Source organism: Lacerta agilis, chromosome 4, assembly GCF_009819535.1.
Source record: "Lacerta agilis isolate rLacAgi1 chromosome 4, rLacAgi1.pri, whole genome shotgun sequence".
Taxonomy (NCBI): Eukaryota; Metazoa; Chordata; class Lepidosauria; order Squamata; family Lacertidae; genus Lacerta; species Lacerta agilis.
In genome coordinates, this window is record NC_046315.1 from 49,040,384 (window position 1) to 49,063,782 (window position 23,399).

General features: G+C 39.9%; 1 protein-coding gene across 1 annotated transcript in view; it reads right to left on the reverse strand.

Moving 5' to 3' along the window:
- The window catches only part of LTN1 (listerin E3 ubiquitin protein ligase 1), a 26,809-nt gene extending 5,211 nt beyond the window's left edge, over positions 1 to 21,598 (reverse strand). The window contains exons 1-23 of the mRNA XM_033146886.1: positions 21,458 to 21,598; positions 18,951 to 19,154; positions 18,203 to 18,301; positions 17,598 to 17,828; positions 16,517 to 16,569; positions 15,677 to 15,857; positions 15,276 to 15,449; positions 14,120 to 14,310; positions 13,432 to 13,579; positions 11,554 to 12,321; positions 10,609 to 10,650; positions 10,126 to 10,318; positions 8,978 to 9,217; positions 7,954 to 8,107; positions 7,317 to 7,467; positions 6,766 to 6,967; positions 5,287 to 5,446; positions 4,946 to 5,050; positions 3,109 to 3,251; positions 2,537 to 2,672; positions 2,094 to 2,235; positions 1,065 to 1,278; positions 131 to 368 (exon numbers count right to left, since the gene is read on the reverse strand). Of these exons, the coding sequence (XP_033002777.1) occupies positions 131 to 368; positions 1,065 to 1,278; positions 2,094 to 2,235; positions 2,537 to 2,672; positions 3,109 to 3,251; positions 4,946 to 5,050; positions 5,287 to 5,446; positions 6,766 to 6,967; positions 7,317 to 7,467; positions 7,954 to 8,107; positions 8,978 to 9,217; positions 10,126 to 10,318; positions 10,609 to 10,650; positions 11,554 to 12,321; positions 13,432 to 13,579; positions 14,120 to 14,310; positions 15,276 to 15,449; positions 15,677 to 15,857; positions 16,517 to 16,569; positions 17,598 to 17,828; positions 18,203 to 18,301; positions 18,951 to 19,154; positions 21,458 to 21,499 (4,211 nt within the window). The 5' untranslated portion in view covers positions 21,500 to 21,598. The remainder of the gene's footprint in view (positions 1 to 130; positions 369 to 1,064; positions 1,279 to 2,093; positions 2,236 to 2,536; positions 2,673 to 3,108; positions 3,252 to 4,945; positions 5,051 to 5,286; positions 5,447 to 6,765; positions 6,968 to 7,316; positions 7,468 to 7,953; positions 8,108 to 8,977; positions 9,218 to 10,125; positions 10,319 to 10,608; positions 10,651 to 11,553; positions 12,322 to 13,431; positions 13,580 to 14,119; positions 14,311 to 15,275; positions 15,450 to 15,676; positions 15,858 to 16,516; positions 16,570 to 17,597; positions 17,829 to 18,202; positions 18,302 to 18,950; positions 19,155 to 21,457) is intronic.
- Between the last annotated feature and the right edge of the window lie 1,801 nt (positions 21,599 to 23,399).

The following is a 23,399-nucleotide window of genomic DNA, read 5'->3' on the forward strand; positions in this document are numbered from 1 at the left end:
TTTAAGGTGCTACTGTAAGCCCAGTAATGAACTGGCAATTGGTTATGCTAATATGTTCCCTGGTCTATTTCTAAATACATATTCTATGCTATAACAACATCAAAGTGTATGTGTGGAGGGGATAACTTACTTATTTAAAATATGGAAGACTGTGATTTGAACAGGTCTGGCTCTGAAGAGCAGCATTGGAGAAAAAGTATTGAGCAAGGTTTGTAGTTTATCAGGGAGATTTGTCTTCTGGCCAGCAACAAATTTGGCAGGAAGTTTGTGGTTCAATAACTGATCCTTTGAAATGTACATTAAAGCTTTCCCCAAAGATTTCAACATGAAATTCTGAAATGATGTTTCCAATGCATCTTTTTCTTTTCCTGTTCAGACAAGAGAATTCACAATTTTAATTCATCTTAGCAAGTTTACTTTATGGAATTATTAGTTCTCCTCCTGGAAAACTATTAAATAATGTAACATACAAATGTGATGCTGTACTCCTAAAGGACTCCTCTGATTTATTGATCTTGATTTGAACGCATAAAGTTTATGTGGTAGTTAGACTACATTTGGACTTAACTGAGCATTCATCCTCATTTCCTTGCTAACATCTTTCCATTAATAATTTGTTCATCCCATACTGTTCAGTATTTTTCCCATTCAATTTCCTAACCACAAAAAAATCCATTAAAAATTTGATTCCTTGTGATAGAATGTTTTAATCTACTTTAACTGTATAAACCTAAATTTCCAGTACGCCCTTGAATCCCTCCAGAAAAACAGTGACAGTCTGGAAGCACCCAGCACACTAAATTTACATGCTTTCCTGAATGGATTGCAAAAAGTGAAGTATTTCCAGAGCACTGCTGAAAGTCTCATTTTTTATCAATGAGCTTAACAGCCTAACCAAGTGAACAGACCACCACGGTACACAAGCAGAACAGTGTTGGACACTGAAAAGTTCTGTATTTCTAAGACTGTTAGATAAAACTAAGATGCAGTAAAGCAGAGTGTCCAAAATATTAGTCAATTACTTTTCCATATTATATTGTATACGTATCATTTGCCAGACTTACTTGTAATTTTTACCAGCAAAGATAAAAGTAAACTATGAATGCCTTCAGAAAAGAATTCCTGCCATTCAGCCATGAGGTTTGGTGGAAGTTTTTCAGTGATTTCAGGAGTTGCTGCCTGGAAAAAAGCACTCAAGGCAGCACTCAAGTCGCAGCTGACACAGGCAAACACTTGCACAAGGGCAACAGGAAAGACTGCCCGGCTGTCACTTGTTGTCTGGAAAAGAAAGAAAAACACTAAGTTGGGTTTTATTTTTCCTTTAAAAAAAAACAACAACAACTGAGGGATTTCAATAACACCCATTCAAAGAATAATTTTAATCTAAATTAATCTAAAAGTTACACATTTTCTTAAAAGTTTAATGACAACAAACCCTTCTATAACAAATCAAAGCAATTTCTTTAAGTATGAAAATAGATTCAAATAGTCTTCTGTCTCTGTAATGATAGAGAGAATGGCAGGATCTCTCTGTTGGTAAGAGTATGAGACTCTTAATCTCAGGGTCGTGAGTTCGAGTCCCACATTGGGCAGAAGGATTCCTCCATTGTAGGGGATTGGACCCTCATGGTCCCTTCTTCCAACTCTACAATTCTATGATTCTATGTTCTATATTTCTTCTTTTACCCTCATTTTGACAACATTCTTGTTCCACATTTTTATCCATACCTCTTTGTATAAGGTCAGGTGAAACATTTATCAGTTAAGCATATTTTAGCAAAATAAACTACCAGTTATGCTTTGTTGAACATGTTGTGGAACTGGTGCACGGGAGTAGATTGAGCTCAGATAATCTTAAATGTGCTCTGAAAATTTTGCGTCATAAAAGTTCAAAACATTTACTGTAGCCAATTTTACAGTAAAACCATACAATAATATTACTTAAGTTTACATGACAGGCTGTTGCCGCATATTTTAGATTTCTCAAAGGCAAGAACTGCCACCCAGTGGATTCACAAAGAAAAATATCCGCACTCTCAAGACTTCATGCAGAGGCCTTAATATCATTCCCTACATTTAAGTTTGCTTCTTACCTCTAACCAGGCCAGCATGGAACACATGACAAAATCCCACTCACTCTCCAGCAAAGAGGAAGGATCATTCAGCAACAAAGAAATAAACCGGATCATCTCTATGTTCAAGCCAAGCACCTGTGGGCTTCCTTCCCGTAGATTGCTTGGGGGCAGGGAGGAAAATGACAAAAACGGAAATTAATCAGGCAGCAGATTTTGTATAGTATTTTTTTTCCAATATTTGTGAACACTGCAGAAAGCAAAGAGGAATTTCCCCTTCTCTCACACACAGGAGAAATACCTCTGCTAAGATAATGCCTATTAAGACAATGGCAGATCCTCTAAAAAGGAAAGTATGCTTCTTGCTTCAGAAATATTGTTTACAATTACACAAATTTCAAACAGTTATTTCATTGACAAAGCTACCCACCAGCTAAAAAGAAAGCTGTAACAAAGCTACCCACCAGCTAAAAAGAAAGCTGTCCTCATAGTCATTTCGCCAGGATATGATGATTTTTAATATTCCAGGCATTAGATCTCCATAATCAATGCTTCCACAATTCAAGCAGGAATTTAAAATAGCAAGATATCCAAAAGCTCCTAAAACAGAGTCAAATGCTAGATTTAAAATATCACATTAAATTGAAAACAACAAGAAAAGCAGTAAATTAGAAGCAGAACAAGATGTGAACACTGGTGGTTGGATGCAAGATCAGAAAAAGGTAAGTTAAATAATTCCTAATGTTCAGCTTTTAAAAAGGCATACATATTCCATTTTCTTCAATCTGTAATAAGTCAGAACTTGTCTAAAAGAAACGTAGATTTACCCTTTATCTAATGAGTATGCTTAATAATATGCACCTTGGAAAAAGCACTTAACAATGCACTGACTCGTCAAGAGCTTTTTCCTCTCTCAATGAAGAGCAGAAGCAATTCTCAAAGGCAAGCAAACATCTACCGGTAATTAAATTGGTGCATTAAAAATCTGACTCCTACAAGCTAATGAAACATTGGAGATAATATTTAAAGCACTGACCATCAGTACTGTAAAGTCCACTTTCATTGCAGGTCATTAGTTTAGCAGTGCACTGAATGACAAGCTCTTCCTTGTCTTCCTGGAGTAAAAATGAAGACAGATTCTGAAGTGTGTGCAAGTTGCCTTCCGTTAATGGAAAAAACCTGTCCAAGGAAATAACACATCAGCAGACAATCAGGAAATCAGTATGATGTCCATAGATAAAATGCAAAGTAATTCAGAAGGGCCATGAAACAGGGAAAGAATAGGATTTACACAACCACAAACCAGGACCCCCAGAGCATTTATTTGAAGCAGACAGGACTCTACACCAAAGGGAATTAAAGCAGATAGGGACAGGGATCAGGGATGCTAAAGATGTTCCATTTCTGTTTCCCATGCTATTTAACATCTATATGAAATAACCAAGATGATCAGGCTAAAGTGTCTTTCACAGCTCTGCCACTCATCATTTACACCTACTAGGCATAGGGAAGCTGTAGAAATAGTGAACAGTTGTCAGGAGAGTGTTTTGAGATGGATGAAGGCTATCCATGTGCCACCCAGCTGATTGTGGCAGCCAAGTGACTGGAGCATGTAACTCCAGCTCTGTACCAGCTTGATTGGGGCCCAGAAGAGCCGTGGCAAAGTGCTGGTTACCTTTAAAGCCCTAAATGACTTGGGCTATCTGAAAGATCGCCTGCTCCCATATGACTGTACCTTAAGATCAGCTATAAAAGCTCTGCTTCTAGAACTGCCAGCAACATCCATAAGGCTCTCCTGTTGATTGTTTAAAGGCTCTAAATACCTAGCTTTTAACCACACTTTTACTATTTTACTATTATATTTTCTATTTTATCTCTTTACGGGGGCAGGGGGGTATATTGCATTGTTGTTGGGGATGGGGGAGGGGAGGGAAAAAAATGGATTTTAAATGTTTTATTATGTGAGCCACCTTAAGGTGTTATGGCCTGAAAGACAGTACAGGCAACTTCCCACTCGCATGAAGGTTGCATTCCTGGCCGCCGCGCATGTCAGCGGGATGTGCATTAGTTTGTTCCACCCCATTCCACCCCCTTCTGGCACCAAAAGCAGCACGTGCACCAGCAAATACCTAAGTACCGGTACATATCAACAATATAGAATATATTTACTGTTTTGTGCTACTTGCATCCAACAAATTATGACCCAACAACTTTATTTCATCCTAGTCATGATGCATGATATATGTTATAGGTGAATTAATTCCATCCAAATTCAGAGCTATTGTTGTTTATTGTCTATGTTGTTTAGGAATTAGGTGCAGTGAAGCATCATTTCCACCTCATACTCATGTGATACATGTGCTTCTCTTGAAGAGGGCAAAGGTCTTTATCACAGAGTGGCTCCAATTTGGAGCAAAGCTTGAAAATCCAAACAGAAGAAGAAGAAGAGTTTGGATTTGATATCCCGCTTTATCGCTACCCGAAGGAGTCTCAAAGCGGCTAACATTCTCCTTTCCCTTCCTCCCCCATAACAAACACTCTGTGAGGTGAGTGGGGCTGAGAGACTTCAAGGAAGTGTGACTAGCCCAAGGTCACCCAGCAGCTGCATGTGGAGGAGCGGAGACGCGAACCCGGTTCACCAGATTACGAGTCTACCGCTCTTAACCACTACACCACACTGGCTAGTTATATGATCACTAATATGCACTTTTATCACTGCCATCTGATTTTGGACCAGAGCAGTGCTGGCCACATCCTCTCTCTTTATAGTGTGAGACACAATGTGGGCCTTTCCTCCCATTTCCTATTTTAATCAATGGGGCAGCAGTAGGTGTGATCACAGTCTAAGAAAAACTACAAGCCTACTATCATACCTTTCTGATGTACTGAATAGTCCTTTTATCTCACAGGATGCAATATTCTCAGTTTTTATCAATTTAGCCATGGTTAAGGCCCAAAGTCGTCCACAGTCTTTTGATCTATGGAATAATAAAGTTTCTGTGATAAACCTGGTTTATTTAAAGACAAGATAAATGTTCGTTTTTATTTATTCTTGATGTGAACAATTCACAAGGAGACAACCTTCAGATTAGATAACAAAAGTGATACCTGAATAGGAAGAACTGGGACATTTGTTGCTTTCTAATGAAAGCTGTTTGAGAAACAATTGTCTGTTTTTTGAGAAACAATGATTTCAAAAATAAAAAATACCTACCTATTGAATAATATTCTTAATAGGCCATTTGTATTACTGAGTATGAATAATTTTTCACATGAAATATTCATTACTTGCAGCTGGTGAAGGAATTCAATAAGAAGGCTGGGTGGGTTTGCTAGTTCTTCAATCCACTGTAAGGCATATAGCTGTTCTGCAACTAGAATAACAACAACAGAACAATATCTGAATAGTATAATCCAGCAAATGAATTCATTGCTAACCTTGTAATAGTTATTAAACATATAATTGAACATGGTAAAATTTATACTGCAACAATCACCAGAGGAAGCTGTTTATATAATGTACAAAGTCCTTTTAATAAACATGTTTCAAATTTCTATTATCCCACAAATCAACTATAATCTCATTTTACAGATAGGTAAACTGAAGCTCAGAGATGGGGATATATGCGTTTGTCACCTAATTCTAAATCCAACACTCCAATTATTAGGCTACACAATAGACTGTGCAGGGCAGGAGTTCCTTGTTCATATCAGAACTTTTATGGCACTGAAAGCTTTCACACACAAGGTATTTCCTGTTCATTTCAAAACAGGAGGCGTCTCCATGTACACAAAAGAGTTTTCTGCCCTACAATTAAAATAAATAGGGACGCCTGTGCATGTGGGAGTTCTGTGCAATAAACCACAGTGGCCTGTTTCACGTGCCACTGTAAACTATAGTTAAGTTTAACTGTGGTTTAAAGCAGGCGTGGGGAACCATTGGCTCTTCAGATGTTGCTGAACAACTCCTTCCAGCAGCCCCAGCAAGCATGACCAATGACCAGGGATGATGTGGGTTTTACTTTAGCAAGATCTTAAGGAGCCAAATGTTCCCCACCTCTAGTTTAAAGGCATACACACAGAATGCACAGAGCAAAAGTTATGGCTGCTTCACTCCTTCTCTGCTCCTACTGTTGACACTGCTGCCAGTAGCTAAGGCATGGTTTGGTTCAAAGTTGCATTTGAACCTGTGCTCATTGTTTGCCTTTTTCCATAAAAACCTCAAGTTGTAATCAAGCTTTGTTCTGGCCTTACCACTTGTGGCTTGTTTGAAGGAGACGAACAATGAGTCTGGGAAACAATGAACATAATGCTAAGACAAACCATGGCTTAGCTCCTAGAAGCAGCAAGATGGAGGGAGGGGCTATGCTGCTGTGATTTTCAACCCATACACCAGCACACAGCACATTCACTTTTAAACCAACTGTGATTTCAAGTTATGTACACACAAGCCTAGTGTAAATCATAACACAAAAAGCATGACAAATGCCACTCAATTATAATCCTAGCATATCCTTATCAATTCAGTGTTTTCAAATATAAGTTGTCCCCTTAAAAATATTTTACATAAATAAATGTATGTCACACTTCTGTTTGGCAACAGGACCCTACAGAAACTGATAAGAAAATAAATTATAAATCGCAAACAGTAAGATTTTTTTAAAGTTTGATTTCTTTCTTTCTTGTCACTTACTGATATTTTCAGTTTTGCTTCTTTCCACTTCATGGTTTTCAACCCCATTTCCCAGTATTAATAGTGTCATTCTGCTTAACAGAGCTGCAGTACATAGGTGGCTTGGAAGTTTTTCCATGAAACAAAGCTTCTGATCTTTCACCATTTCAGGTATTTCACAATTCATACTCAGTCTTCCTTCCAAAAGTGGTTTCTTTAACCACTACAGCAACACATAGGAAGTAAAAAAAGTTGAATTTCAATTTCCCTCTGAGTCATACAAGATAATAATTTTTTGATTAGTGTTCACATAATAGGAATGTTGCATTAATATTATACATTTTAATAACAGTTAGCAACAATTGGCTATAGTTAAAAGTTAACACATAAAACTAATTATTAAGAGACATATTTACAGCCCATACATAACATGCGCTCTTCATGCAGAATCTGGTGGCCTGCTTTAGCTGCATGTTTGTGACAGCAACAAAAAAAAAATGGCCCCAAGAAGTTAACTGCAAATGCTGACAGTAACTATTCACTATGCAATGACACTGTGGAAACTTATATACCTCATTGGATAGAGATCTCCGCATCTTTTCCCATTCAGACTCACTTGGAGTGAGCCAATCAAAATAATTCTTCAGAGTATAAGTAGGAACTTTATCAGCTTCCAAAAGTTTAGTCAACAAGTCATGAACTGCTGTGATCAAAACCTGCAAACTGTGAAGAAACCAGGTAATTAAAAAATATCATATTCCACATCTTTCCATACAATGACATACAGTGGTGCCCCACTAGACGAAAATAATTCGTTCTGCGAAAATTTTCGTCTAGCGGGTTTTTTGTCTAGCGAAGCGGCAATGACAGCCGCGCTTTCGCTAGACGGAAAAAAAAGACGAAAAATTTTCGTCTTACGAGGCAGCCCCATAGACAAATTCGTCTTGTGGGGCAGCCTTCCGCTAGACGAATGCGTTCGTCTAGCGAGTTTTTCGTCTTGCGAGGCATTCGTCTAGCGGGGCACCACTGTACCTTGAATGTCAAGGCTCACACCTCCATTATTACGGCACCACTGAATTTCCTAACAATTTCATTTTAACTAGGTTTTGAAACCACTTTCAAATCTTGATTTAAAATCCTGGTGAAAAGACGAAGCCTTGTTAAAATTGTGGCAGCCCCAGCAAAGAAATTAAGCAGCGCACTGCTTACCTTTTAACATCCAGCGTTGAGGACTGAAGTTGGTTCTTGACCCAAAATGCAGATCTCTGCAGGAAGGTGCTGTCTTTATGCATATCGCTAAGGTGATGCACAAGTGAAGTTAAGCCACACAACCATGTGTGCTTCAGCTTATTCACAAGGAAATCTACATCAACGGGGGGGAAATGGCCGGACATTTTAACTTCTGACCATAATGGGGAAGCATTAGTCATACTGCTAAATCCATGAGCATGAGAGCAGAATCCTGTCCTTGAGAGCTACTTATGAGCATGGGATCACCCCTCTCACATACACATGCAAGCTACACACATGCAATCCACAACACACACACACCATATGCCTCACAAAGGCTTTGGGAAGTGCCACCTCAAGGCAGTCCAGGCACCTTGAGGCAGCAGCTCCCAACTGAGCCAGCTCCCTTGCTCCATGCTAAGTCAATGTACTTGTCAGCAGTGGCAACTTTCAGAGGCTAGAATCTTTCCTCTGACTTCCCTCACCTCATGCCAGTTTCTCTTCACTTGAATGTTGGAACTGCCACTTCCAGAGTGTTGAGGGATGATCACCAGCACTTAGGCATTACTGGAAGCAATATTTTGCTTCAGCTGAATGCACCAGAAGAGGAACATAGCAACACAGGAAGTTGCCTTATACTGAGTCAGACTATTAGTCCATCTAACTTAGTATTGTCTACACCAGGGGTGGGAAACCTCCAGTCTACAGGCTAAATTTGGCCTGCCAGGCCTCCCCATTTGACTTGGGAGACCATTTGCCCCAAACCACAGTCTATTTGGAGATGCTAGGATTCAGCCAGGGACCTTCTGCTAGTAAAGCAAATGCTCTACCACTGAGCTATAGCGCTTCCCCCATGGAAGTTCTATTGCGCAAATGGAAGGAAGCTGGCAGATACTGTTGGACTCCAACTCCCATCAGCCTTAGTAGCATAGTCAATGGTCAGGGAAGATGAGGGTCATAGTCCAGCATATGGTATTATCAACATAGATTTTTTCTGCAATACCTGACAAATGTGTTGTATCCTGGCTTTGTGCACACAACTGGAAAATGGTGAGCAACAAATCTTCTGATGATGGCATCAACAAGCATCCTTTAACTGAGCTGAAAAAGTTAGAGGCTATGTCACAGATGAAAGACACCGATGGTTCTGTGTTTCCAGCTTCAGAAAGATCCTTTGCTTTAGACAGAGCTGCTTGAAGTTTATCAATAATCCTTTTAACATAAACTTCACCAATCAAGGACTCTGTTGATTTAAAAAAAGGCACATTTTAAGTTACTCCGTGATCAATGTGTGCATGCTGAAATTACAGTGCTTACAGCCTGAGGAAACTGGGCCAGCAGCTCTGAGATTCTTCCTTTGGCAGATAGGTAGGTAATACTGCACTGTATTTGTTTAGCTATAAGCCATACAATAACAGAAAACAAAAAACGCATGTAGCATTGAGTACAAATTTAGCTCTCAATTTCCTGGTCCCCAACACAAATAATGAAAATTATGTTACTTTGTGTGTTCCTTTATCAAACAGCAAAAAGCAAACAAACTTACTAGGTGAAACAAAGTTCTCCCTGAAACTAAACTCCAACAAATATTTTTCATGGGGATCTTTATAAAGTGGGCACTGAATAATATAATGAACAATATCGTCTGTGACGGTTTTACAAAATATGTTGTCTGAAGCATAATTTCTTACAATGACCATCCAAAAAAGCAGAGGGCATCATATTAAATCTAATTTCTGCAAAAGTGTTCCTATGTGGAGCTAAGTTTATCAGATCCAGATAGTTAGTATTCTGACTTAATGCATGGATACAGTCATGAAAATTTCAAGGAATGGAATAGTGAGCATATGAGTCAAAGAGTCTTTCCCATGTACAAAAATCCTTAGCTATGGTTCAGACAGACTTGATCTTGGTCAACTGGCTAGCAAGATCTCTGCCAAGTGTATGTTAATCAGCTACTTGCTTTTGGCATTCCATATCTCTGAAGCCCTGAACCTTGGCTTCTTACTGGGATATTATAAAGAATAAATGCAATATTATATTATTCACCTTGACACCACTATTGTCTCACACCTCTCACCCATGACAAGCCTGTCTGCCAGTTCTTGCAGATAATTTTATTATTTTCTCAAGTAAACTAAAGCCACCTACCATTTTTAATAAGCTGAGATAACACCAAGCTTAGTAGAGTCCATCTTTCTGAATGAAAAGATTCTGCTGAAGCTACTATCGTTTTCAAACTTGTGTTGCACAAGTCATCAGCCAGAGTTACAAGCTTTTCTCCTAACACATCTCCTTTCAACCAAGCAGAACTCAATGAATGTTTCTCTGAGTTTGAACATGCCTAAAACATTAAAAATACCAATGCATATTTTAGTGGTGGTTTAATTATTTAATGTCCAAATATACTGTACTATTTATTATAAACTATATAGACATGTGTCTATAGTTAATTACCAATTGTGCAAGTGATTCAGCACAGAAAGGGCTTTTTCATCTTAAGCACACACAGAAAATGGGACAGATATTTACATAAAGTGCAATAAAACTGTCTGTTTAAATATCTTAAATTCATGCTTCTCTGCATACAAAACTAGTATGTGTAAAAAACCCCAACAAAAATCTTGAATATACCTTTTGAATTATCTGAAGAAGAATATTCCATTTCAGATCCATCTGAAACAAAAACAGAAAAAAGAGAGAACATCAACAATGTGACAAGCAGAAACTTAAAACATTTTGTGCGAAAAATTTAACATTTATAGCAAATGCAGCATAATGGTTAAGAGTACTGGACTAGGGTATGGGAGACCTGGGTTCAAATCTTCCCTAAGTTGAGCTCCTTGCGGGGAAGGTAGGATACAAATATTTTTACAAACGGACACATAAATCTGCTGCAAGAGAACTCCCTCCTCTCTTTTGCTTAGTATAACTGGACTGTTTCTTCAGAAGATCTGTTCTCATGAGTGCCAAACTGAGAGGCTTCCTTGTGAGTGGTTCTTCCTGTGGGCAAGCCACATTTCCCCCATAAAAGTAGCCATGTTGCAGTGTCATCAGAAGCATGGCAGGTGGAAATGTGGGACAGAGCCTTCTCAGCTGCAGCACCCAGACAGTGGAACCCTCTGCCCTAGGTGACTGATTATGCTGCTGATTTTGCTTGTGTGCTCCTCTCAGTTTCTAAATGTTTGTTAATTTTTTTATTGAACTTTTTGAGGATCCTTCAGGTGGAAAAGCAGAGTTGTATCCCACACTGCTGTTCGGCTTGTGCAGCAGACTCCCACTTGCATCACTAAATATCCCCCTCCTTTTCTTTTTTGTGCAGCCCCGCCTAACTCATCCTCAAAATGTGCTCCAGGGGGTTGGGAGAGAACATACTGGGCAATTTGGGGGGTGCATGGAGAAAGGAGAGGAAGGGGAAGCCCTGTTGTATGAGTGGATCTCCACTCGTGCTGTGTTGGATACAACCCTAACTTTCTAAATTTCAATATGAAATGACTAAATTAGGGGGTTGGACTAGAATACCCTTGTGGTCCCTTCCAACGCTACAATTCTATGAAACTTATTTTTAAGAAAGTGTACCTTTGTTAAGTCATTTAGAATGTTTTCTCTCTCTGGGGCATTGCTGCAGCAATGGAGGACACTATACAAAATATCAACCAAGAAATCCGTCTCTTTTCTCCAGTCTTCTTTCAGCCAATCAATTAGATTTTCATAGAGAAATTGGATAGAAGGATTTCCATACTGAAGCTTTGCTACTTCCTGATTATTGGTCCTATTCTCCAACAACACCTGGAAGACTCTACTGGAAGCAAAGTTACTGAGGAGAGCAGAGAGGAACTTTAAGTGCCGGTCAGACCTTTGTTCATTGGTATACACAATACTCAGTTCTGCAAGTTTACAAACTAAATCTTCTAAAGGCTCTTTCTGTAGAGGGGAAAGATGTTGTGCATGAATAAGAGTGCCAGGATCATTGCTGCTTCTCATATCAACAAAATTTTCATGTTCAGTGTTGCTTTCAGCTTCATCATCTTCTGCAAACCTGATCTTCACAGCTTTTCTTTTGCTTGGTTTTATCTTATTTTCTGGGTTCTGAAGGATTTGTAGCAAAGAGGACACAGCAGCCAAAGATTTCTCATCTGCATCTATTACATCAATGTGCCCCACACATATAGTTGAAAGGCCATCCCAAAAGTTCGACAATATTCTCTGGAAAGTGGGAGCAGCTCCACCACCACTTGAAATTTCTGCTCGCGTGTTCCAAAAGCGCAAGACGCCTGCTACCTCAAAAAACAAAGGTCCATTTTGTAACCTGGGCTCTTTAATCACTGTGTCAATGAGGGGAACTAGCTGTAAAGAGAAAATACATTCATTTTAGTACAGAGATTAAACTAGGGCATGATGTAGAAAATGTTCGTCACTACAAAAAGTGACCCTTCCTTTTGGCGATTTCCACCCACACACCCAAGTATGGTGAAAAGCAAGGTGGGAGAGGGAGAAGTGGGATGTGTCCAGGCTGCTACCTAATTTGCTGTACTGTTGCCATAGGCAAAGAAAATCGTCACAGCAAACAGAAAACTTAACAAAATGGGGGTTGTGAGAAGGAGAAGATGATGGTATAGCTAGGTCTGCCATATGTCTGGGATTTCTGGAAGGTGTCCAGTAGAAGTCACATTTTGGGGGGTGTTTTTGTAAACACCCAAAACTTTGGGGTTTGTCTAAAAAGAGCTCAACAGTTGTGGGGTCTCCCTAAGAAAAGCTCAACAACTTTTGAGGTGTCCTGGATTTTACTTTTTGAAATATGGCAACCCTAGGCATAGCTATAGCAGCAGCAGCAGTGAAAAGGCACAGATAAATACAAATATTCTGAAAGGTATTTACCACAGACCTAGTTCATTTAGCTAACTGTTAGCACAATCCTTAACAACAATGAGCTGGAGGGGATGCACATGAGGAGCTGCCCTCCCCAGTTGATTGACAGGGTGAGGGGAGTATACTTGCCAGCACCGAACAGCTGTTTAGCAGACTGAGGGAAGCACAGCTGTCGGTCTAAACTGGGCTCCCCACAGTCTGCCAAACAATTAGTTGGGGAGCTCAGGTGAGAACTGTGGGTGGGTGTGAATTTGCCTGTAACTTGAGTAATTCAAGGCAGGCTGTAAGGAATGTTTGGTGAGCTAACAGGAGAGTGGGGTGGAGGGAATTTAAGTTGCTGGGTAACTGATAGTGAACTTGGGAGTCTGTGGGTTGCCCACCTGTGATCTAACATATTTATTTGTTTTACCCTAGGGAGTTTTGCAGTCAAAATGGTGGTGAAGAGGGCACTTGTGGCTATCTCCTATTCAAAATCCTTGCATCAGAGAGTATTTTAGCCATTTCATTACAGACATTTAGGCAGCTGACTAAAACTCAAATTACTAAAAATTATTAGAAGTAAATGATATATTCCCATGAAAAGAATACCTGATCATTTATAAGCATTTCTTGAATTTTAATTTCTTCTTCTTCTTCACCTATATTCTGTAGCACTGTAAATCGTAAACATTCCATGAAAGCCGAAATGATTGCTGAACATTCTGAACGGCTAGCCATAGCTCTTTCAGTCATCAACCTAGACAAACACAAAATTGAGAAACATAATAAATTTCATTTATAGTTTTGAATTCAGATGTAATTAAAGAGCCTGATTTAACTAACAGGTCCCACTAGTAGGTGCCTGCAAGCTTGTGCTGATAGAACGGTCTCCTTAGCACTATGTTGAATTCTTCCCAGTGAATGCTATAGCTTTACACTGTGCTGAAAGTACACTGATTGGAAAATCAGAAACACAGAACTAGATTACAAGAACAAAGAACAATATTTTTAAAATAGTTATCAATGTATTACTATGAAGTAGTATGAAGTTACTATTGAAGTATACAGAGCACTGATGTTTAGCATCTACAAATTTTAAATTTGTTTAAATTATGGGATGCATTTGATGGTGTCACACAGCAGGTGAAGTAGATCTGGGAAGCGAAGGTGAAAATGTTCTCCCTTCCTGCAACACCACTGGATACAACCCATTTGGATATTACCCACTATACAATCCCCTTCATTTCCAAACACGCACATGGCAATCTTTAATCAAACAAGAACTAGTTGTTCATACCCTTGAATGAAGGTGGTGAAAAACGTTCTACAATAGTCCAGCTTCGGTTCTGTAATACCATGAGGTATCTTGCTAATGAAAGGCAAGAGATTAGGATATATAATTGTAGCAAGACCTCGTCCTCCTTCTCGAAGGACTGCCCATATTTTTGGCAGGACTCCCTTTTTTGCATTCACATGACTCCAACAATCCTACAGAACAAAACAAGGTTCAGAAGTAAATTAAAAACTACTCAGCTAGCTTGGAAAGAGCAACCTAACAAATGCATAATCTGTTTCATGGAGTAGCCCTGTGGATCACACTGCAAAAGAAGCATGCTAATTTGACATGCTCACAAATTTGAAAGATAATGAATGTTCTAAGAGACAACAGGAACATAAATGTTAAGTGCAGTGATATTTCAACAGAACTTAAACTAGACCTCTTTTCAGGAAGTTGGGACCTATATAATATTTGCTTCTACATCAAAGTAATGACATAGTTTATGAATTCAATTTTCCAAGTTTTTGAAATTAATATTCAGCCAAGAGATCAAACTTTTGCAAAACTACCCAGCCTACATTTCACATATTGCAAGTTGTAATAATTGTGGGTCCTGGGTCTACATAAACAGATCTACTGAAACTGATCTGTGAATTATCAGTCTAACGAAAGAGTAAAAATGTCAAAGGTTTTTGAGTGTGCTAGCTGAACTACAGAGAAGCATGCAATGGGAATAAGATTGTGCCTACGCATTGAATAATATCAATTATTTTTAAAGAAGCACAGTCTGCATACATGGGTAGGCAAACTAAGGCCCGGGGGCCGGATACGACCCAATCGCCTTCTAAATCCGGCCCACGGACAGTCCAGGAATCAGGATGTTTTTACATGAGTAGAATGTGTCCTTTTATTTAAAATGCATCTCTGGGTTATTTGTAGGGCCTGCCTGGTGTTTTTACATGAGTAGAATGTGCTTTTATTTAAAATGCATCTCTGGGTTATTTGTGGGGCATAGGAATTCGTTCATTATTTTTTCAAAAAATAGTCCGGCCCCCCCACAAGGTCTGAGGGACAGTGGACCGGCCCCCTACTGAAAAAGTTTGCTGACCCCTGGAAACAAGTCTCTGAGAATTGTGAGAAATAATGCTTCCATTCATTTAGCCCACTGTATTACCTCAATAGAAGTAAGGACATGAAGTACAGCTTCCCAAAGAGCAGGGCATACAATGGCATCACTGTCATCAATGCTGAGAAGAACTGCTGGGCAAACTCTTGAAGCTTCAGCTTTCATTGACTCAGGAATGTACTGACAAAAAGCAGAAATCAGCTCAAAAAAAGCTGAACGAACCTGAAGGAGAGGAAGGAGAGGGAAATTTAAACATTTTCAAGCAAACACTATGGACTGTAACAGGTTTGTGACCTCCATATCTTGGGCAATCCATGTAAGAATTCAGCAATGTATATGAAAAGGCAAAAAAAAAAAATTGAATTAAAGCAAAGGGTTCAGTACAGATAATCACGACTTATGCCATTTTTAAGATCCGTTTTAGAAAGTGTACAAAAAGGTAAACATACCGGTGGTGAGTTGTGCTTCCCGTATTTCCAAAATTTGTTTTGAGTCAGCAGAGGTTTAAGTTTCTCCTCCAATGAACTGTTCTCATTACTAGGTAACATACAAATCAATTTCTTTAAAGCTAACAAAGAACATGTTAGAATTCGAAAGAACTTGGCCTCCCTTTCTTCCTCTGGCACAGTTCTATTAAAACAAAATAATTGAATATATAAGCTATATATATAAGTTCAGTCATGACCATAATTTTCATATTTGATTTTAAATCATTGGTTAAAAAGGATAGCACCTCACTCTGAAAGCTAGTTCTCCTCTGAATATCCCACATTGTACATATACATAAAAAATATCAGTCTGAGAGGTCTGTGAAACAGCATTAGTCTTAGAAAAAATGAAAAGCTTTTTTTAAGCATCATTACCAATATTGCACTACCAAGTTAAATCCATCTTCTAATTCACTCTAGACATTCTATGTCCCTTGTCAGGAAGCAAAATTACAACAAAAATGTTCAAGCATAAGTTCTCACAAGCAAACTAAACTACTAGACCAATCTGCATTGACTATGAAATATTAAAAAGAAGGCAGTGTTCTAAGCATACTATTGCTTTGATCCAGCAGTGCTCTGAAGGCAAGATAGATATATAGTACACACAAAACTCCCACATATGCAAGGGCTTCTATTTAAGTGAATGAGGAAGTCTCCTTTATATATATGCACACAAAATTCTGGAGAGGGAGAAATGCTTCCCATAATTTGATATAATGGTTCTGAAATATGCTTCCAAGTTTTACATATTTATTGTGAATGTATACAAAACAAGCATATTTATATAGAGGTACATACTGTGGATCACTTAGTGTATCAGGTGTTTCTTTCAAAAGGTGATCTTGGAGTACCTAGAGAAGAATCAACTAGATGTCCTTAAATGGAAAATAAAATTATGCAGTTCTCATAGAAAAGTTAATATTAAGTTTTATAAAGCAAAAAAAATTTACGACATTTTGTTTCTTTCATCTTAGAATTTCCCAAACTGTAAATCACTTTGAAATTAATGAGGAACAAATGTGTGACTTTGTGTATTTTTCCCCTCTTTGTTAAACAAGCTCAACTATGCATGCCAGGAGCATCATAGCGTCTAGTTTGATAATATCAGTAGCTACAAAGACCAACAAGAAAAATGAATTTGCATTTGTAACACCTTTTCTCTCTCACTAATATTCACTGCCCGCATTGGAGCATCACAATGCATTATGATGTATCATGATGGGTATGAGCTGCAGCAAGTCTTGGATTCACACATTCCTGCCTCCCGCTCCTGTGTGGTCAAGAAAATACGTAAAAGCTTTTCTTCTGTTTTTAGTAAAATAGCAGCCTGCCTTTTCATCTGAACTGGGGATTATAGTTTAATACTAAGTCTCAAAACAAGTTAACTTCAAACCATGGGTTATAAAATTGGTTTGTCTTGAAACTAATTATAGTGTAAACTATGATCCTGGTTTTAGACAAAACTTTCTCTGTCCATACTGTATCTGAAATAATTTAGAAAAGAACAGAATATATATTTGATGTAATTAAGAATCAAACTCAAAACTAGATGTGTATCTAATGTGACAACAACAACAACAATTTATTATTTATACCCCGCCCATCTGCCTGGGTTTCCCCAGCCACTCTGGGTAGCTTCCAACAAAATATTAAAAATACATTAAAACCTCAGTCATTAAAAACTTCCCTAAACTGGACTGCCTTCAGATGTCTTCTCGTCAGATAGTTGTTTATTTCTCTGACATCTGATGGGAGGGCATTCCACAGGGCGGGCACCACTACCGAGAAGACCCTCTGCCTGGTTCTTTTCACTCTTTTTAAAAGCCAAAATGTAACTAACATAAACATTTAACATAGTCATACAGACTGGAAAACTCACATTCAGAATTTCATCTTTACAAAATACTAGGGCTTCAGGCTGCTTGCTTGGTGGAAAGGCTTTTTCAAATGCCACTTTAGCTGCTGACGCTGCAGGAGAGTAAGTATCACACTGAGCTATCAGCCAGTGTCCCATAAGACTTCTTAAATGAGGAGCCAAATGTTTCTTAACTTTCAAAATAAGCTGCTCAAAAGCTTGCTGTGTTGCTTCTCTGACCCGACGATCATGATCCTACAATGAATATTGGGGGGGAAACTATAGGTAACTATATATATAAATAAACAAGCATACTATACAGGTATACCACTTAAGAGCTCAGTATTTATATTAGTCTCTCAGTTTCTGGGGCAAAAAAATCAAAAGCTACTTGGCATCAATCCTGACATTTAAAAACCAAGGTATACAATATTATTTCAGGCTTTCCCATACTCCTTTGTAAATATGAGTCGATCATAAAGCACAAAGTAGTTCTATATCAAGTCACCAACTTTCTTCAAAACTAATCATACCCCCCAGTACAATAGAACCTTGCACTGATTTCTTTGACAACTGTCAGAGATATAAACCTGTCCATATTTGCCATAATCCAAGAGTTTAATACTTACAACAGATATTTTACAATAAATTCGAGGCCAATAAGGTAGGACTCCTTTAACAATCTCTGTTTCTCTCTCCTTACACATTGTTCCAAATTCTTGCATAGCCTGAAATTAAAAAGAGAAAATGAGCATGATTTCCAAACACTGATAACCTATTATCCTTCCCATATGCTTTCTGACTGCACCTGACTCTACACATGCAACTTTAAAGACTGGGGTAATCTTTTCCACATCAATTTCCATCAGCTCTGGATAACTATTTTACAGAACAAGCTAAAACCATGTAAGGGCTAAACAACATATAAAAGGAAGGATATCAAGTATTTGTTGAAATCCTCCATTCCTACCCTTCAAACACTATCAGTGCAAGCATATATGCATTTCCCTGAGAGTAAGTCCCACTCAACTCAGTGGGACTTACTTCTGAATATACGCATGTATAGGATAAACAGCCTGGTACCTTGTGAATCACTTGATAACCCAAAGACTAAGGGTGAATTCTATACTTTGTTTACATAAGCAAGCCCCATCATGTTTAGATGGTCTTAATTCCAAATAAAGTTGCAATCCTAGGCTTGCCTAACCATTAAAATATGCAGCTAAACAAATCACACAATGCAACAAACCATTTGTTAGAAAGTAACTATTTCTTTCTTTGATGTATTTCTATCCTCATGTTATTTGTCTAAACTTGCTTTAAGCAGCATATCAATAAATAATCAATAGGCATTTAAGAGCAGTACAACAAACCTACTTTTAATTTGGTTGTAACATCTCTCTTGGAAAGTTTTCTCAGCACCATTCGAAAGTCAGCATCCACAAGGCTATCTATTTCTTCAGCGCCTTGAATCGCAGGGACATAGCCTAGGTCACTTGAAGATGTGCCGAAGCCAACAAACCCAGGAACACTTCCTCGTTCTTTGGCAAGAAGTTCTGCTGCTCTACCACTGCTAGAGGGCTATTTTTTGAAAGAAAAGGAGAGAGAGAGAAACCGAGAGCTTACTTTTACAGAACAATTCTAAAATTTCTGTTTACCGACAACCATTTTGGGGCATATTTTTGTGCAATTCTATGTCTTATGACTGAAATAACTAATCCAACTGGCCCAATACCATTATTCCCATTAGTTGCACTGCTGCTTGTTCAAGTCTTAACCCAACACTTTTTTCTGTGCTCACAACTCTATTCTCTCTAGAATTCTACATTTTAGATAAATTCCAAAAGAATAGCCATGCAAGTCTGTTATAGCAAAAACGACGAGTCCTGGAATCTTAAAATTGTCGCAATAATTATATTTTCCCTGAAGCTACTACAGGATTCTTGTTATGTTTACATTCAGAACAGTTTGGACTGCATTGTTGGGGAACTCTCATGTCCATCCCTCTCCTGCCAGATACACACAGTGAGCCTGTTAGCACATAACAACAAGCCAAACCAGGGCTTAACAAGAACATGTGAGTGTGAAGGTTCCGGGAGAAAAGATCACAGTGATTTTGCCCTACATTTCAACAATGGGGAAAACAAGAAATGGAGAGCAGGAAGAGGCAAAGATAACAAAGCTACAGAAGCCTTGTTCAAACACCTATCAAAGGTAGGAATGAACACATGGGCACAAGAATGGGGAACACACCAACAAGTCCCATTCCTGATTTCCACACATTCAGTAGATTATGCACAGTGTCCGCACACTCTATTTTTCAAGTATATTCATAAGGGACTGTACACATGTGGACTTCCTGCCCTTGTTCCAAAAAATGTGGAGTTCAAAGGTGGGACGAGTTGAGTGTCTGTAAGAAGCCAACCCCCTACTTCCTTCGTGGAATAAACACTTGAACAGTGTTGGGGGGGGAGGGAAACAGGAAGATAATACAGGATGATCTTAAAGCAAAAATCTATGCAGTTAATTACATTTAAGCCTGTTAAAAATTGAGGCTTTGCAGAGCTTCTAGCTACCTTATCCTCACAATAAACCTGTAAATTGGTTTGGCTGAAGGATTATGTGAATACAGGTAACAAATTAATTGCAACATACTAAGATGACTCTGAGGTTGCATGCTCATCTTGCTCTATAGGCCGAGGGAGCCGGCATTTGTCTGCAGACAGCTTCCGGGTCATGCGGGCACTAAGCCACTTCTGGTGAACCAGAGCAGCACACGGAAACGCAGTTTGCCTTCCCACCGGAGCGGTACCTATTTATCTACTTGCACTTGACGTGCTTTTGAACTGCTAGGTGGGCAGGAGCTGGGACCAAACAACAGAAGCTCACCCAGTCATGGGGATTCTAACTGCCGACCTTCCCATCAGCAAGCCCTAGGCTCTGTGGTTTAGACCACAGCGCGCCCCGTGTCTGTAGGGTACATGTAATTGCTTGGAAAACTGTCAATCTGTATTGTTGTACAAAGTGATAAGGATAATTTTACCACATTTCAACACCTAACTTAGAAACTTGAGGAGCAGGAGAGTGCTAAAATTCTCCTTAACACTTGACAGGGCAATACAGATGACAAGATTACCAGTTTGATAATTTACAACTTGGTATACAGTTGCATGTGTTTATTTGTAGTGATCAGAGCTTCATTGCTAAGCATAGATTGGAACACAAGTCACGTCCAGTACTCTTATCCACCATACCAGGAATATATAACACAGAGTGTGTTAGGTGAACACAGATTAGCTGTACTCACAGTAATAGCAGGGAAAGAGACTGAAGTAGAAAGGGATGGAGCCATTCTTTACATTACACGTTTATGGCAAAGTGGGGAGGGAAACCGATTCCTGTAAGTTCAGTAACGGAGCCAATGACGGGGTTCGTCCGCATTAATTGTCAAATACAATTTCAAGATCATATGGACGTGGCGTGACCAAAGAAAATCAAGAAGCCCTAGCAAAAAAATTGTCCTCTGAGAACTGTCGTGCTTTCAATTATCCTTAGTATCCAGATCACACTCGAATCAATATTGACAAACTTGCAACCGCTAAAAGGCCCCGGGCAGTAAGAGTTCATCCTCCCTTTAGAGGGTTTTATGTTGCTTGTGTTGGCATAGGGCGCCTCTTTCCCCTCTCCTCCCTGCCCCGACAGACGTTGAAACACGCAGCCCTTTAAAGAGAAGGCTGTGGGAACAGGCTCTCCTATACGTGTACGCCAAAGGGAAAGCAGGCCCGTGCTGGATGGGGGAAGCTCTTGCCGTTTTGATACAGTTCCCTCCGGGGGCGAACACACACACACACACACGCCCCGCGAGCGACGGCGGCCTCACTCACCCGCACGTTGCCCTTCGTTCGCTGCTTGTTCTTGCCTCCCATGGCGGCGGCGAAGTCGGAAGCAAGCAGGCAGCCCGGCCCAAGGCAGTTCGTCCCGGGCAACAGACGTGGGAAAAGGAGGGACGGCGCTTCCGGGTTCGATGGCGGAGAGGCCGCCGGCGGAGACGGGAGTCTCCTCCCCTCTCGCGCCTCCCTCGCTTATACTTGGCTCTTCTTCCGCCGAATCACGCCTCTTCCATAACCGCTTTCGGAGCCTTCCAAGGGAGCTCGAGACGTGGCTCGTGGGGGTTGAGTTCAACCCCGTTTGCCTTCTAGGTCCCAACCACTTTTATAAGCCTAAATACGGGGCTATTCTTCCCCCCGGTTCTTCCACTTTCCTCTGTTCTTCCCGTGTGTCGATATTATTAGACTGTCTGCAAGCTTCTTCAAGAACAAGTCGCCAGATTACGTATAAGCTTAAACAAGCTATAGTTTAGGGCCCCACTCTCTTGGGGGCCCCAAAAAAATTTAAAGGAGGGGGGAAATCTGGATGTAAATTTTCAAAATATAAGATAAAAAATAAAGCCTACATACAGCAACGGAGGACACTCTTGAGAGTCCCATGGACTGCAAGAAGATTAAACCTATCCATTCTGAAGGAAATCAGCCCTGAGTACTCATTGGTGGTGACAGCAGTCACGAAATTAAAAGACGCCTGCTTCTTGGGAGGAAAGCAATGACAAACCTAGACAGCATCTTAAAAAGCAGAGACATCACCTTGCCGACAAAGGTCCTTATAGTTAAAGGTATGGTTTTCCCAGTAGTAATGTATGGAAATGAGAGCTGGACCATAAAGAAGACTGATCGCCAAAGAATTGATGCTTTTGAATTATGGTGCTGGAGGAGACTCTTGAGAGTCCCATGGACTGCAAAAAGATTAAACTTATCCATCCTTAAAGAAATCAGCCCTGAGTGCTCACTGGAAGGACAGATCCTGAAGTTGAGGCTCCAGTACTTTGGTCACCTCATGAGAAGAGAAGACTCCCTGGAAAAGACCCTGATGTTGGGAAAGATGGAGGGCACAAGGAGAAGGGGACGACAGAGGATGAGATGGTTGGACAGTGTTCTCGAAGCGACTGGCATGAGTTTGGCCAAACTGCGGGAGGCAGTGGAGGATAGGGGTGCCTGGCGTGCTCTGCTCCATGGGGTCACGAAGAGTCGGACATGACTGAACGACTGAACAACAGCTCATTGGAAGGACAGATCCTGAAGCTGAGGCTCCAATACTTTGGCCACCTCATGAGAAGACTCCCTGGAAAAGACCTTGAGGTTGGGAAAGATTGAGGGCACAAGGAGAAGGGGACGACAGAGGATGAGATGGTTGGACAGTGTTCTCGAAGCTACCAACATGAGTCTGACCAAACTGCGGGCAGTGGAAGATAGAAGTGCCTGGCGTGCTCTGGTCCATGGGGTCACAAAGAGTCGTACATGACTAAACGACTAAACAACAACATACAGCAACAGTGGCAAACAGCTTTAGATACCTATTAGGTCCATAAATTACCATATAGCATATATTCAACACCAAAAAACGCGACAATTTGTTGTTTACAAAGGACAGCTGGACATATAAAGGGCCCCATTACCTTTAGTAGCTTAGGGCATCATCAAACCTAAATCCGCCCTGCCTGTACCTTTGGGCTCTGCAGCAGAATCAAGACTTTGGGGTTTACACGTTTTGGTCCACAATCTGCTCACCATAAATAATTGTGTTTTTTTGTTTTTAAAAAAGTTATGTTCACAGCCACAGGCAGCAGGGTTGTCTCATGTAGGTACCTCTGATACCCCACTCAGACCATAAATGTCAACTCCTAGGGGCCGAGGTTCCTTCGGTTCCCCACCCCACGTTGATGGACATTGCCATTCAAACGGTGTGTGTGTCCTGTGTCTAGTGATCAATTGT